At 50.0% G+C, this 16,256-nt stretch overlaps 1 protein-coding gene across 1 annotated transcript in view; it reads right to left on the bottom strand.

Moving 5' to 3' along the window:
* Positions 1–346: 346 nt before the first annotated feature.
* The window catches only part of LOC130202057 (ALK tyrosine kinase receptor-like), a 404,628-nt gene continuing 388,718 nt past the window's right edge, over positions 347–16,256 (bottom strand). Inside the window, 9 exon segments of the mRNA XM_056427354.1 lie at positions 347–1,599; positions 1,601–2,124; positions 3,773–3,863; positions 4,488–4,622; positions 4,887–4,988; positions 9,262–9,354; positions 15,669–15,766; positions 15,858–15,987; positions 16,066–16,130. Of these exon segments, the coding sequence (XP_056283329.1) occupies positions 1,053–1,599; positions 1,601–2,124; positions 3,773–3,863; positions 4,488–4,622; positions 4,887–4,988; positions 9,262–9,354; positions 15,669–15,766; positions 15,858–15,987; positions 16,066–16,130 (1,785 nt within the window). The 3' untranslated portion in view covers positions 347–1,052.

Below are 16,256 nucleotides of genomic sequence, written 5' to 3'. Positions count from 1 at the left end.
CAATATGCAAAATGTGTTTCTCTATCCAGACAAAGAGAGGAAGGAAACTGAGTGTTTTAACAATAAATGAATTTATAAAAGGCGACAAAAGAAAAGAAACATCCTCGTCCCCACGGAGCGGAGCAGCGATCTCATTGGTGCAGCAGAGTGTGACTCATCTCCAGCAGCATCACATGTGGCTGGTGTTACGTCTGGAACGGTCCCCAACCGGCGCTCTGTTGATCAAACTATTACACTCATGGGTGTTGTGGAAGTTTTTCGGGTTTGGACCATCTGAATGTCTCCCGTCTTTATTATGACCAAAAACAAAGAAGTAAAAGAAGAAAATAAAAATAGTGAAAACAAGTCGATGTAAAAATGAATTTGTTTGAGTTTGAAATGAATTGTACGTGAATAATTTAAAGAGCCACGTCCAAATAATAAATAAACAAATGAATAAATAAACAGGCAGGCAAGCAAACATCAACAAACACATTTCCCCCCAGTATTTTGTTGTTGTTGTTGTATAAATGTCTCGGGCATTCAAGTGTAAAATCCGTCTGGTACCCGTCGCCTCCCCAGAACCACGTAGAGCAGGACTCACGACTCCTCCACCCGGGTGACTCAAAGCCTCCTCGTGGTCCGGAGACATCGTCATGGAAACGTGTCCTCGTCTCCTCGTCTCCTCCTCCTGTGCCGTAAACTCTTCGTCTGACTCCTTCTCACTTACGTGATTTTTCTCCTACATTGAAAAAATAATTCTTTTTTAAAAACTCTTCTAACCAGCCAGACATATTTTCCTCCCAAAAGCTTTCTTTAAATGTTCTAGTTTCTTCTTCTAGTTTTTTCCCGATGTGCTCGAGCCTCTGTTGAGGATTCTGAACCCACCTCCGAGGTTCTCGTGGGGAAAGAAGCTGCGTGGAGTCACTGGGCTCCGGTTCAGTGAGAACCGGAGGAAGGAACCAAAACGGCTGCCCGGTAGGGGTGCTGGGGAACCGTCTCTGTCTCGGTCCCGACGCAGTGTTTCCTCCCACGCGTCCCCGAACGCGCCAAAGTCGGTACCGGCATTCGGGCTAAAGCACGGTGGCGTTGTGGCCCTCCATGCGGGGCAGCCTGGGGTCCTGTACGGTCCCCATGGTGACCAGCAGTGGACGGTTGTCTTCGGACACGCCCGACCGACCCAGGGACACCGAGGCGGGGATGGAGACGCCCCTCTGGTGGGCTGCCGAGGAGGGCACGGCGACGCCCTGCTGGGGCGGAGCAGTGGGGTGGGGGTTACCGTGAGCGGCCTCCGGGGGCGCGCCCTGCTCGGGGCAGCCGTAGCCGATGTTGCCACAGGGGAACCGCCTCAGTCTGTAGAGGGGGGCGGGGTGCAGGGCGGCGGAATCTAACAGCAGAGGCGACTGGACGGCGGGGGGCGGCGGGGGGGGCAACAGAGGTCTGCAGAGACCCTGCTGCTGCTGCTGCTGCTGCTGGTGGTGCTGGTGCAGCAGGTGGAGCTGCTGCTGCTGCTGGAGCTGCTGCTGGAACTGCTTGTGCTGGTGCTGGAAACCCAGCACCCCCGCCACCTCGGCCACAGTCCGACCCACATGCTCCTGCCCCTCGCCGGGCACCCTGCCGCCCGCCCGCTCCGCCCACCCCGCCCTGCCTCTGCTGCTGCTGCAGCTGCTGCTTCCTCTGCTGCAGGAACCACGAGCCGTACGTCGGGTTCCAGAGGCTGCTGCTCTTCCCGTTGTGGCCCTCCTTCTCTGGCGCGTGGCCCTGGGCGAACGCCAAGTTGATGTGGCCCCCCTCGGGGCCGGGCTGGCCGGCGACGTGAGGTCCCTTGGCGGTCAGCGTGGAGTTGGCCGTGGAGGTGACGGTGTTGGTGGTGGGCGTGTGAGGGTGCTGGTGGAGGTACGGCGGGGCCGGCGCCTGTGCTTTGGCCTCTGATGCGGTGCCGGCCCCGCCCCCGGGCTCCCCGCCCCGCCGGCTGTCCTCGGTGGGATAGGATGGCGGCGGCAGTGGAAACTCCCCATCGGGCACCTGGGCGGGCACCTGCACGGTCGGAGCCGAGGGGTCATCGGAGCGCACGGGGACCCGCTCCTCCTCATCGGGGGCGGGGCCGTACTCTATCGGCAGGGGCATGGTCACCACATCAGGGTCCTGGAGGGATGAAGACCGTCAGGAGGTCGGGCATAAGGGCAATCTTCATACTGCAGGTTCCAACGTCTCACTCCCAAAACATAATTCATAATGAAGCTGCGAGTGTGAGGAGAACACAACACGGACCTGTATGATAATCTATATCGTATACGTGCTCGATCAAACTTCCATCTCTCTGTGTAATATTGATGTTTGAAAAGGAAGTGAACTCTGCTTATTTGAAGAAGAAAAAAAATGTGATTGAGACATTTAGTATTAGCTAAATGCACGTCATCGTTTTCAGACATTTTCCTCACTTCCTTTGTATAAATGTCTCGGGCCATCGTGTAAAACTCCATCTGGAACATGTTGTTTACCACCCTGTTGTTTCCCTGTTGATGAGGATCAGGGCTCGTCGGTAGAACTGACATAAAGGTCGGAATATATTTATACACTAATGTTCAAAAGTTTGGGGTCACTTAGAAATGTCCTTATTTTTCAAAGTAAAGCACGTTTTTTTTCAATGAAGGTAACATTAAATTAATCAGAAATACACTCTATATATTGTTAATGTGATGAATGACTATTCTCTGGTTTTTAATGAAGTCTCTACACAGATGTCCAGAGGCCCATCTCCAGTGTTCTAGTGGTACATTGTGTTATCGCCTTAGAAGACTAGCAGAGGGTTAGAAAACCCTTTTATGTGAGCGCAGCTAGAAACAGTTATTCTGGTGAGAGAAGCTATAAAACTGGCCTTCCTTTGAGCGACAAGTAATATTTCAAATGAAAATCATTATGTCTAACCTTGTCAATGTCTTGACTATATTTTCTTTTCATTTTTAAATTCATTTCATTAATAAAAGTGTAATAGAGTTTTCATGTAAAACAGGAAATGTTCTGGGTGACCCCAAATGTTTGAACGGTCGTGTATATATATATATATATACACGACCGTTCAAAAGTTTGGGGTCACTTAGAAATGTCTTTATTTTTCAAAGAAAAGCACTTTTTTCAATAAAGATAACATAAATCAAAAATACACTCTCTACATTGTTAATGTGGTAAATGACGATTCTAGGTGGAAACGTCTGGTTTCTAATGAAATATCTCCAGAGGTGTATAGAGGCCCATTTCCATCAACTATCACTCCAGTGTTCTAATGGTACATTGTGTTTGCTAATCGCCTTAGAAGACTAATACCTGATTAGAAAACCCTTATGTAATTATGTTAGCACAGTTGAAAACAGTTCTGCTGGTGATATAAGCTATACAACTGGCCTTCCTTTGAGCTTGAAGTTTGAAGAACAAAATTAATACTTCAAATATTAATCACTATTTCTAACCTTGTCAATGTCTTGACTATATTTTATATTCAATTTTCAATTCATTTGATAAATAAAAGTGAGTTTTCATGGAAGACACGAAATTGTCTGGATGACCCCAAACTTTTGAACTGTAGTGTATATATATATATATATTTTACCAATAGAAAACTAAATGTAGTATCTAATAGTTTGGAACGATAACAATCATAACAATTTATGCAGAAATAAGTTGTGATTACGCCAAACACAAACTTGTATTTTCTTTAGAGACAACCAGCACAAACTTGGATCTTTATCTGTAGTAAATAATCACAATTCAAATGAATAATCTAAGCTGTAGTCACCTGTAAGCAGTAGTCGATCCTCTCCAGGATGGTGGAGAAGTTGGGCCGGTCTTCGGGCTGGTGCTGCCAGCTCTGGGTCATTATGCGGTACCTGCAGACACGTTTGATGAGGAATATATATTTAGTTTCAGCTAAAGTAGCGAACAAACAAAGGTTAATACGCTCCATCTTCCCCGCTGCTCTGACACAAGCGAGATTTACCTTTCTTGACAAAATACTGCGAATAATTGGCTCCCCCACGTTTGAGTGCTTTGTGTGTGTGTGTGTGTCCTGTTGTGAGACATGCTTATTTGTATTCTTTAATTCAGAGAGATATATGCGCAGGAGACGCTGTAGAGGATGAGTAAGCGGTCACCACGTGTGTGTGTGTTCTGTAACATAGTTGGCATTATGTGGACATGTTTTTTAAGCTCCCACGACTTCTTCCAATTTGTCAGGCGGACATGAAGCAACCGGTTGATGTGGTTTCCAGACTGGCGTCACCGTGGGCCATCGCATCCTCACATCCTCCCGACGCCTTCCTGGTCCCAGCTGAGTCCATACCAGCCTCATCGGAGGCTTTCATCGCTCATCTTCTGCCTTTTGTGTTTCTTTACAAAGCCGCGCTGCGCACGCCTCACGTGCAGCCAAGCCTTTTTATTAGACTTCATGGGATCACGTTTTTCGCTCGTGGTCGCGCGGCTCATGCTAATCCGTTCGGCACTTCCGCACTTACACCGGCCCGGGGCAGTTCTTCGGCGGGTCCATCCTCCCGCCGTTGGTGACGAACTCCAACACTTCCTGGTTACTGCGACTTGGATACGGCATGTAGCCCAGGGAGAAGATCTCCCACAGCAGAACCCCGAACGACCTGCGGGCGACGAGAGGAGAGATAATGTACGAGGGGGGGGGGGGGGGCGACATCGGGGACGAAACTGTGAAGGACGAGAATGAGATGGAGGCTAGATGGAGTATTCGGGCTGGGAAAAAAAGAAGGAAAAAAAACATGTGGCTCAGGGGGCGTTAAAGGACAGAGGAAGATGAAGAAGAAAAAAGAAAGTAGAGGGGGGGGGGGGGGGGGGGGCAGGGAATCACAGTGAGGGTGAGCCGAGGCCAAGGGAGAAGGGATTCTCACCACGTGTCTGTTTTGGATGTGAAGATGCCTTCCATGAAGGCTTCCGGGGGCATCCACTTCACCGGCAGCATGGCGCGCCCCCCCTTCCTGTAGTAGCTCGCCCTGCGCACACACACACAAACACACACACACACACACATACACACACACACATCCCCGTATGGGCATCGGACTGAGGACCGAGTAAATTCACATTGGAAGTGAGGACCACCCTTTCTGCTATATTTATAAATGAATGTTGCATTTGAGCACAAGGAAGCTAACTGACTCCCCCCCCCCCACACACACACACACACACACTTTGAATGGTGCGACGCTGGATGACTGTATGGATGGCAGTGATATCGTTTGTTGCATTTGCCCACTAATAATACAAAATGAAAGGTGGCATCTGCAGTTTGCAGCGCCGTCACCATGGCAACACCACTGGCCCTAAATAGCAGAGTAAAAATAAATTAAAAAAAATAAATCTACCACGCAGCAATGAAGTCTGGGCTTGTCGGTGTCTGTATCGGCGCTGTGATCCTGTCAGCTTGGGAGAACCTTTAAGAGCTCTTATCTTCGCCCAGAGCGACGAGGGAGATCTCTCTCCTCCAGCCTGAGCCTCGTCTGAGACATTGTCGATGCCGCCTCGCGATGTCAAAAGAAATAATCTGATGCTGCCTCTATCTGATCGTCGGTGGCGACGGCGGTCACCTCGCGCCGCTTCCTGGCACACAGCGAGGGCGGACAGGAGCTCCACATTCACCAGGGATTAGGCGCCAAAAACGGACACGCATCGAGCTTCCAGTTAAGCGGCGTCGGCTGTGTTCGGCTGGGGTGGAAAAAAAGATTGGAAAAGAAATAAAGAGGAAAAAAAAAAGAGCCTCATTTGGCATCGTTGCCGCTGCAGAGGAGTGAAATCTGTTCACCCCAAAGTGAGTCTGTCGTAAAAGTGGAACTTCTTCTTCCTGCCTGAGCAGTTGGTTTGCGAACATGGTAAAGTGCTCCGTGACGAAGACGACTCGATGACAGCCGACAGACGCAGGCTGGGGACTGGAAGGTTGCCAGTTTGAATCCCAGGGCCATTTGAGGGTGGGGGGGCCGTAACCTCTCTCTTTCTCTCCACCTTCACTGACTCCACTAGAAGAAGCTCCAGCGGCTGTAATTACAGTGGGCGGCTCCCAGGTGTGAATGTGCAGCAGGATGAGAGGAGGGCATTGGGCTCCGTCGGCTTTAAAACTAAAGAACACAACTACAGAAGAGTCAAATAACTGCCAATGCATAAAAAAAAAAAAAAGAACAGGAGGCAAAGAACAGAACAGCTCGGGGACAACGTGCAGAAGAAGAAGAAGAAGGTGGAGGAGAAGATGAAAAAGAAGAAGGTGGAGGAGGAGAAGGAGGAGAGGAAGAAGGAGTAGGAGAAGATGAAAAATATGAAGAAGAAGAAGAAGGCGGAGGAGGAGAGGAAGAAGAAGAATGAGGAGAAGATGAAAAAGAAGGAGAAGGAGAAGAAGAAGAAGAAGAAGAGGAGTCTTTAAAATGGGATCCACTCTGCGGGGCGCCGTGGATCAGGCGCCATGTTTTTATTCATGCCTTCAGGTTTAAAAGGTCAAGCAGCGCTCAGAGGGAGCTCCTGTATGTTTACTTAGCGACGTATCGGCATCACAGGAAGGAATGAATACCCTGATCCAGCGGAGCAGAGGACACGCTCGCTAGTCCAGCTTGTTTGCTTGACGGATTAACCGCCGCAGGGCCGCCGCGCAGACTCCCGCCGCAACGCCGTAATCCATCACTGACAATGACACGATCAATTCAGTGACGGGAATCAATGACCTCCTCCATGCTTGAGGGCCGGCTGTTACCAGATTCAATGTGTGCTAACCCCTCCCTCCGAGCCCCCATCACCACCGTTCCTCTCCCGACCTGAAGAAGACAATGGGGGGTGGGGGAAGCCGAAGATACGACTAGATGGACCGGGCCGTGGCGGCGGGTTCCGAGCGGGTCGGGCTCGTTGTCAGAGCGCTTGGTTCTCGAGCTGCAGCCGGCACGACAAAGCACATGAGGGGGGGAGGGGGTGGGGGGGGGGGTTGATGAATCACATGTTTTATGATTGTGGTATCTGTGATCGGCCTTTTGGAAAGAGATGGAACTTTTAGAAAAAGATGGCAACATGTAGAGCAGGGCTACTCAACTTCAGTCGCAAGTGGGCCGAATAAGAAAATCACGGGGGGTGTGAGGGCCGCACAGAATATTGATCAAATAATGGCTAAAAATGAAAAACAGCAATGTATATTTCCACAGGTAAACAGTCACACCCGAAGATGCGTCGGTATTGTGTGGCAAAAGTGTTGCGAACAAGCTTCACTATAAACATGTTTCAAAGTGTAAATATCCGCTCAAGGTAACCAGTTGTTTCAGATCCCTTCAACCAAACTGTTCCCATGAAAACATAAGAAATGTGACTTAATGGATCAATATATAAATGACTTGGGATGAAACTAATATCTGGTGGCGCAGCGCACAGACTGCATGTCTTTGAGTGCAGTCTCCTTTTGCGTGAAAGAGATCGAAACCAGGTCGGGCGATCTTTTTATTTTTTCGAAAATGTATTTCTTCATCCGTGGCTGTGATGCACTGCTCACTTATACAATCGTAATCGCCGAAATGGATATCAACGCTGGCTTGAAGATCTCCAGCAATATGTTTGTGAATGTGTGACGAATCTGGTGAGCGAGACAGAGCCCCGCTGCAGATGTGAAGAGAACACAACGCACGCGCAGGGAAACCAGTAGGTCTGAAAACCAGTAGGGGTGTAACACCGGCAACCAACACGGGTGCGTAACATAAAGATGTAACCATACAGGTTTGGTTGAGGCAACAGTGAAACTCAATGGCTCTGGGTTAGATGTCTCAATGTATAAAAGAGGCGTGTCCGTCAGTTTTATTTTTTTTACATTACTACATTACATGTCATTTAACTGACGCTTTTATCCAAAGCGACTTACAATACTGTTACATTCATTCACCGTAGACACAGCTACAGGGAGCAACTCAGGGTTAAGTGTCTTGCTCAAGGACACATCGACTGGAGTGGGGATTGAACCTCCAACCCCCTGATTGAAAGACGGACCTGCTACCCACTCACCCATTTTTTCTTACCAAGCTACTGATTTGCAGGCAGTCTTGCGGGCCATAGTTAAACTCAAACGGGCCGTATCCGGCCCTCGGGCCGCTAGTTGAATAGGCCTGATGCAGAGGCTTAGAGTGATAATCCCCCTATCGGGTGGATCGGCCTCTTTCTTCTAGTCGTATGTTATATATAAAAGCACGGGGCGTATGGACACTAACAGCCCCGACGCAGACGGAGAGATTAGGACACTTTAAATACGACAATCTAGAGGTGAGTTTGTTCTTGTGTGAGCAGGAAGACATAATAGTGAGAGCGCAGCCTAATATTTGTTCCACGTTGCCGTGGCACCAGGCCTCGAGTCGTGCATCGTCGTTAAAGGTTGCAACTCTTCCCTCGGAGCCCAGTGGATTCCTCGTCTGTTTACCTCGAGATCATTACTCACCGCCAGCTTTTGTTTACCCGGCTTTCTTTTTATTTGCCGCCGCGCCGCCGGTGTGCGAGCATGCGTGGGATGCTTCATGAGGGAATGTGAGGGCGGGAGAGTCCGCGGGACGCCACGTGTGCCCCGTCTGCCCCGTCTGCCCCGTCTGCCCGTGGCTCGGCTCCCAGAATATATTAAAAAGATGACATTAAAGCCTCGCGCCGGTGCCCCGCCGTGACGCCGCCTCAGAACGACTGCCCCCGTGTCCCGTAGGAGGGCCGCATCATGAAACAACAACAACAACAACGACACACACACACACACACCGACGGCGTGGCACGCCAAACACCCACCCCCCCCCTTGCAGCTCTAACGACGGTATTAAATTCACCCAAATTGGGTATTGCGCAACAGCCGTTTCCGGACGCTCTGAGAGTGACTCTGCTCTCTCTCTCCGCCGGATGACTCAGGAGTGCTGCGCGGATGCAGCTGGACATTGAGACACATTTCCCTGCTCTACTCTCCTCCCAGATGAAAAGGCTATTCGGAGCTCCCCCCGCCATTGAAACAGTGTCACGTGAAAGTGGAGGTGGCTACAATAAAAAGTGTGAGGAGACGGCACCGCGAAGGAGGAGAGACACGCGTCTATATGCATAAATACAAGTGATTTGATTCTGATTTATACCTGTACATGTTACGTTGGTTAACAGCCCAGCCTAGGGAATACTCCACTGGCATCTAGTGCATGCTCCTATTTGTTTTCCAAAGACACATTCGTCGTCCGTATTTCGCCCACTCGGCCTCTAGACTCAGGCCATCCTCCATCAGTCACTCACTTGTACCTATATATGTCTCGAGCCATCCCAAAGTCTCCGATCTTGGCGACGCGGCCCGGCCCTTTGCAGGTCAGGAGGCAATTCCGAGCGGCGATGTCCCTGAAAGCAAAAAAACAAACGAGAATAACATACAGGTCCAGAGGTTAATATATATATATATAATATATATAGCCGTAAACATCATGTATTTGATACGGACAACAGGCATTCACACTGCTCTGCTCATGCCTGGTCTCTCCTTCACTAGTAGATCTGCGTCTATCAGAGCGCTCCGTGTGTGAAACCCTTGAAGGCATCTGGGGGTTCAGTGTGGGCTCCGTGGTCTCTGGAGCCTCTTACAGCTCTGCACACACGGGAATGTTCCAGAGTATTTGCAGGCAGAGTCGGTTAGAGGAGAACATGCAGAAGGGGTGGGGGGGGTAACATCCAAAGAAGTGACGTTTGACAGCACACTGCGCCTCATCATGCTGAAGACAAGTGCACACTGGGGCACAATATATACGATATATATTATATATACATATATATATACATATATAATATATATATACACATATATATATGTGTATATATAGATACATATATATGTATATACACTTAAATATAATATATACATGTTTATATATAATATATATATATATATTCATATATATAAATTATATATATATATGATTCAACATCAAAATACAGGTCACCCTCGAAAAAGAGATTTTTAATCTCAATGGGTTTCACCTGGTTAAATAAAGGTTTAATAAAAGAAAATCACTCATGTGACACTGAGGTGGGGATGAGAAGCCGTGAAACTCCACTCTGACGACCTCTGATGAACTCTGATGACCTCTGATGACCTCTGATGAACTCTGATGAACTCTGATGAACTCTGATGACCTCTGATGAACTCTGATGAACTCTGATGTGAGACGACATAATGAGGGTAAAGTAATATAGTTCAGACTGATCTAAACTGAAGGCCTTTTAACACAGGGGACTACACTATGCACGGTCGGCCCACTTCAATGTGTTCCACTTATAATATTATAGTGCTACTTCCATCCACTAGAATGTGAAATTATTTAGAATGCAATAAAAACATTTTTTAACCTTGTGTGTAGGGCATCCAGTTGTTTTCCCGTCTAGTTTCAGACTGAAGCAGCTCAGCCGGTGTTTTCTAAACGGTGCTATTGCAAAGCAGCACCTGCTGTTGAAGGAGTATGAATCAATCCTTCAGAGGGCTCAGGAAATGGAATAAAACGAATCGCAGCGTGCAAACCATGAGGCGTACACACACCAAGACAAGTTCCTTTCTCACAAGGTGCTGCAGACGAATCCAAGCTGTCCTTGTTTAAGAAGAACTTGTGAACATGGTTTGCTTTTGCTTGGAGGAAAGTAGGCGTCTCGTGAGGCAGCAGGAGCTGCCACAGGCTGAGGACTGAGGGGGAGGACTGAGGAGGAGGACTGAGGACTGAGGGGGAGGACTGAGGACTGAGGACTGAGGACTGAGGACTGAGGGGAGGACTGAGGACTGAGGACTGAGGACTGAGGACTGAGGACTGAGGACTGAGGGGGAGGACTGAGGGGGAGGACTGAGGACTGAGGGCTGAGGGGGAGGACTGAGGGCTGAGGACTGAGGACTGAGGACTGAGGGGGAGGACTGAGGACTGAGGACTGAGGACTGAGGACTGAGGGCTGAGGACTGAGGACTGAGGACTGAGGGCTGAGGACTGAGGACTGAGGACTGAGGGGGAGGACTGAGGAGGAGGACTGAGGACTGAGGACTGAGGGAGGACTGAGGACTGAGGACTGAGGGGGAGGACTGAGGACTGAGGACTGAGGACTGAGGACTGAGGACTGAGGACTGAGGGGAGGACTGAGGACTGAGGACTGAGGACTGAGGACTGAGGACGGAGGATGGAGGACTGAGGACTGAGGACTGAGGACGGAGGACTGAGGACTGAGGACTGAGGACTGAGGACTGAGGGCTGAGGACTGAGGGGGAGGACTGAGGGCTGAGGACTGAGGACTGAGGACTGAGGGGGAGGACTGAGGACTGAGGACTGAGGGGGAGGACTGAGGAGGAGGACTGAGGACTGAGGACTGAGGACTGAGGGCTGAGGACTGAGGGGGAGGACTGAGGGCTGAGGACTGAGGACTGAGGGAGGACTGAGGACTGAGGGGGAGGACTGAGGAGGAGGACTGAGGACTGAGGACTGAGGACTGAGGGGGAGGACTGAGGAGGAGGACTGAGGACTGAGGACTGAGGGCTGAGGGCTGAGGGGGAGGACTGAGGACTGAGGACTGAGGACTGAGGGGGAGGACTGAGGACTGAGGGGGAGGACTGAGGACTGAGGGCTGAGGACTGAGGACTGAGGACTGAGGACTGAGGGGGAGGACTGAGGGGGAGGACTGAGGACTGAGGGGGAGGACTGAGGACTGAGGACTGAGGACTGAGGGGGAGGACTGAGGACTGAGGATTGAGGGGGAGGACTGAGGGCTGAGGGCTGAGGACTGAGGGGGAGGACTGAGGACTGAGGGCTGAGGGGGAGGACTGAGGGCTGAGGACTGAGGACTGAGGGGGAGGACTGAGGACTGAGGACTGAGGGGGAGGACTGAGGAGGAGGACTGAGGACTGAGGACTGAGGACTGAGGACTGAGGACTGAGGACTGAGGGGGAGGACTGAGGACTGAGGACTGAGGGGGAGGACTGAGGACTGAGGACTGAGGGGGAGGACTGAGGACTGAGGGGGAGGACTGAGGACTGAGGGCTGAGGGGGAGGACTGAGGACTGAGGACTGAGGACTGAGGGGGAGGACTGAGGACTGAGGGGGAGGACACGGCACTCGGCATGCAGCCCAGTGACGTCAGAGCAGACGCTTATTTAAACTCTAACTATAGCAACTGGCACACAGACCTTATTTAATAAAGATAATTGTAACTGCGGTTTGAAGAGACACTTCAGTGCACCGTGCTGCTTCAGGTGCAGTCAGTATTAACACAGTCCTTGACAGGTGGGGGGGGGGGCTCTGTTCAGGTTACAGACGACGAGGTTCATTCGCTTACGAAATCCATTTTGTCTTCCAATTTTGCTTCGTACAGAATATAAACACACACAAATACACACACACACACATACACACACACACACACACACACACGTCGTAGCGGTCTCACAGCCAGAGGGAAGAGACTGCTCTGCAGTCCGGCAGCGCGCCAGCTGCCACCTCTGTGTATCTCAGCAGACGGCAGCGCGGTGAACAAGCTGTGCCTGGGGCAGGTGTTGCCTTTTATTATAAGAGAACATTAACACAACAACATAAGACATCACGGGGCCCTTTTACCTCTCCTCCCCGACGGCCCCCATCCTCAGGACACGGGTACCGATGATGCTGTTTTTGTTGTCTTGGAAAAATGCTCATCGCAAGTTCATAAGTCCAGAAGCTTTCTGTTGGTAGCGGGGGGGTAATATGTTCTCAGTTGACCAATTAGGGTAATGGAGGAGATGCTGTTGAAAGCGGAGCTGAAATAGTTGTTTCTTCCAAGATGTGTGCGGGCTGAGTGGAGGGCGGTGGAGACGGCCTCCTCTGGGGGATCTGTATGCAGACTGGTGAGGGTCCAGGCTGGAGGGGGGGGGGGGGTGTTCGGTTGTTATTGATGTGCTGGTAGGACTCGTCTCTCAAAGCACTTCAGCAGATTGGGGGCCGAGCGCCGCGGGGCGGGTGTCAGGTCGACGGAACACAGCAGACGTAGCGGGTGTGAGCTAACTGGCTAACAGACGCCATCCGTTAGCTGATTTCGGGCGCAGTTGGCGACCCCACAGCTGCCGTATATACACTACCGTTCAAAAGTTTGGGATCACTTAGAAATGTCCTTATTTTTCAAAGAAAAGCATTGTTTTTTTCAATGAAGATAACATTAAATCAATCAGAAATACACACTATACATTGTTAATGTGGTAAATGACTATTCTAGGTGGAAACGTCTGGTTTCTAATGAAATATCTCCATAGGTGTATCGAGGCCCATTTCCATCAACTATCACTCCAGTGTTCTAATGGTACATTGTGTTTGCTAATCGCCTTAGAAGACTAATGGATGATTAGAAAACCCTTGAAAACCCTTGTGCAATTATGTTAGCACAGCTGAAAACTGTTTTGCTGATGAGAGAAGCTATAAAACTGGCCTTCCTTTGAGCTAGTTGATTATCTGGAGCATCACATTTGTGGGTTCGATAAGACTCTCAAAATGGCCAGAAAAAAAGAACTTTCCTGTGAAACTCGCCAGTCTATTCTTGTTCTTAGAAATGAAGGCTATTCCATGCGAGAAATTGCAAAGAAACTGAAAATGTCCTACAGCGGTGTGTACTACTCCTTCAGAGAACAGCACAATCGGGCTCTAACCAGAGCAGAAAGAGAAGTGGGAGGCCCGGTGCACAACTCAGCAAGAAGACAAGTACATTAGAGTCTCTAGTTTGAGAAATAGACGCCTCACAGGTCCTCAACTGGCAGCTTCTTTAAATGGTACCCAAAATGCCAGTGTCAACGTCGACAGTGAAGAGGCGACTCCGGGATGCTGGCCTTCTAGGCAGAGTGGCAAAGAAAAGCCATATCTGAGACTGGCCAATAAAAAGAAAAGATTGGTATGGGCAAAAGAACACAGGCATTGGACAGAGGAAGATTGGAAAAAGGTGTTATGGACAGATGAATCCAAGTTTGAGGTGTTTGGATCACACAGAAGAACATTTGTGAGACGCAGAACAGGTGAAAGGATGCTGGAAGAGTGCCTGACACCATCTGTCAAGCATGGTGGAGGTCATGTGATGGTCTGGGGATGCTTTGGTGCTGGTAAAGTGGGAGATTTGTACCAGGTAAAAGGGATTTTAAATAAGGAAGGCTATCACTCCATTTTGCAACGCCATGCCATACCCTGTGGGCAGCGCTTGATTGGAGCCAATTTCCTCCTCCAACAGGACAATGACCCAAAGCACACCTCCACATTGTGCAAGAACTATTGAGGGAAGAAGCAGGCAGCTGGTATGCTGTCTGTAATGGAGTGGCCAGCACAGTCACCAGATCTCAACCCCATTGAGCTGTTGTGGGAGCAGCTTGACCGTATGGTCCGCAAGAAGTGCCCATCAAGCCAATCCAACTTGTGGCAGGTGCTTCAGGAAGCATGGGGTGAAATTTCAACAGATTAACCTCAACAAATTAACAGCTAGAATGCCAAAGGTCTGCAATGCTGTAATTGCTGCAAAAGGAGCATTCTTTGATGAAAGCAAAGTTTGAAGAAAAAAATTAATACTTCAAATACAAATCATTATTTCTAACCTTGTCAATGTCTTGACTATATTTTCTATACATTTTGCAACTCATTTGATAAATAAAAGTGTGAGTTTTCATGGAAAACACGAAATTGTCTGGGTGATCCCAAACTTTTGAACGGTAGTGTATATCTGACCAGTTGGGAGCGAGAGCGCGCCGCATGAATAGCACCACAGGAGGAAGCGGAGAAAACCACAAGAGCGAGAGCAAGTTGTTCTCGACGCGTCACGAACACAACACCACGTCCTCCAGCCCGGGAATCACAGAGAAAAAAGAAAGGCGCGACTCCTCGGCACGACCTCATCCACCTGCCCTTTACTCAACCTCCGGGGTGAACGCACTCCATAAATTTTTTTTTTAAATTAACCTCAAGGACAGTGTTCGGTTGAATTTTAATACCGGGTTCGGAGGCAGGAAGGCGGCGTGTTCAGAAGCTCCCGAGCCTCCGAGCAGGAGTCGGCCATTAGACGGATTGATGGGGCGTCGCCGTGCTACGCGAGGGCAAACGCGGTTTAATGGGCCTCGTTTGTCATTGGCCCGTTCCGAGCGAGTCAGAGAGTGAGACGTGAGGGGAAGACGGATGCACTCGAATCGTCTTGATGTGTTCATGGGAGCAACTTTGACGTGTTTCTCCCCTTTTGAGACAAACTTCAGACGTCCGTGAAGGAGGTCTTCGCGAGGACGATTTCAAGAGAAGGAATATTTATGATTATTTCCCCTCCGGTTCACCGACAGCTGTGGATGTGGATGTGGAAGGAGACTTGTGCCTTGGATACAGACCGTAAAAAGGCAAGCCGGCCGCCCCATCTGGTTGCTCCGATGCTAAACTCATCACTCGTCCTCCCTGCTATCGCACCAAAGGCGAGAGGTGTGCAGAGGCCGTCACACTGGGACGGGGAAGATGAATCCGGACTGTGTGTGTTTGCGTCTCATATATGGACCATATGTGCCGTGTATTGTTTGTTTTTCCTCCCCGTCCCGGTGATTTGTTTCAGTAGGAGTGTAGGGCGGCGGGATGCGACACATCCATTCATCCTCGTGGGCAGCGAGACAGTCGCGCTGTCGGTTTGGCACTAATATGCAAAACGGGAGGTCATACCTGTGAATGAATTGGTTCTCCTCCAGATACTGGCAGCCCTTCGCGATGTCTCTGGTCACATTGAGAAGGTCCACCATGGTCAGGCTGGACGGGTGCTCCTGGTCAGAGGAATACCCAGAGTGCAATGTTAGGGGTAAGAAAAGAAAAGGTCTATTAAATACATGAGAGTGCACCATTCGATGATCTCACCAGCCGGGGTCGGGTCTCCCTCAGGAAGGACTTGAGGTCTCCTCCGGCCATCAGCTCCAGCAGGATAAAGCGCGGCATGGCCTGCAGGCTGACCCCGATGCAGCGCACGATGTTCTGGTGGCTGAACTTACTGCGGGGCACGTGGACGCAGGCGTTAACGGCCACCGGTCCAGAGGCAGGAGTCCGTCCGTTGTCTCGGCGCACTTACCTGATGATGAGGGCCTCCATGAGGAAGTCCAGCTCGTCTTGCTCGGAGCAAACCTCCGGAAGGGTCTGTTGTAGATACAGGAATGTGAATGGCTGTAAGTGGGACGTTCAGTATCCTTATGTAGTATACTTGACTTTCCTTCATGCCTAATCCAAAGGGGGCGAGCCACCGTTATCCAAAGCGACTTACAG

This window comes from Pseudoliparis swirei, chromosome 11 (genome assembly GCF_029220125.1).
Source record: "Pseudoliparis swirei isolate HS2019 ecotype Mariana Trench chromosome 11, NWPU_hadal_v1, whole genome shotgun sequence".
Lineage (NCBI taxonomy): Eukaryota > Metazoa > Chordata > Actinopteri > Perciformes > Liparidae > Pseudoliparis > Pseudoliparis swirei.
Note: the sequence above shows the minus strand (reverse complement) of the source record. Positions and strands in the feature narration are given on the sequence as shown.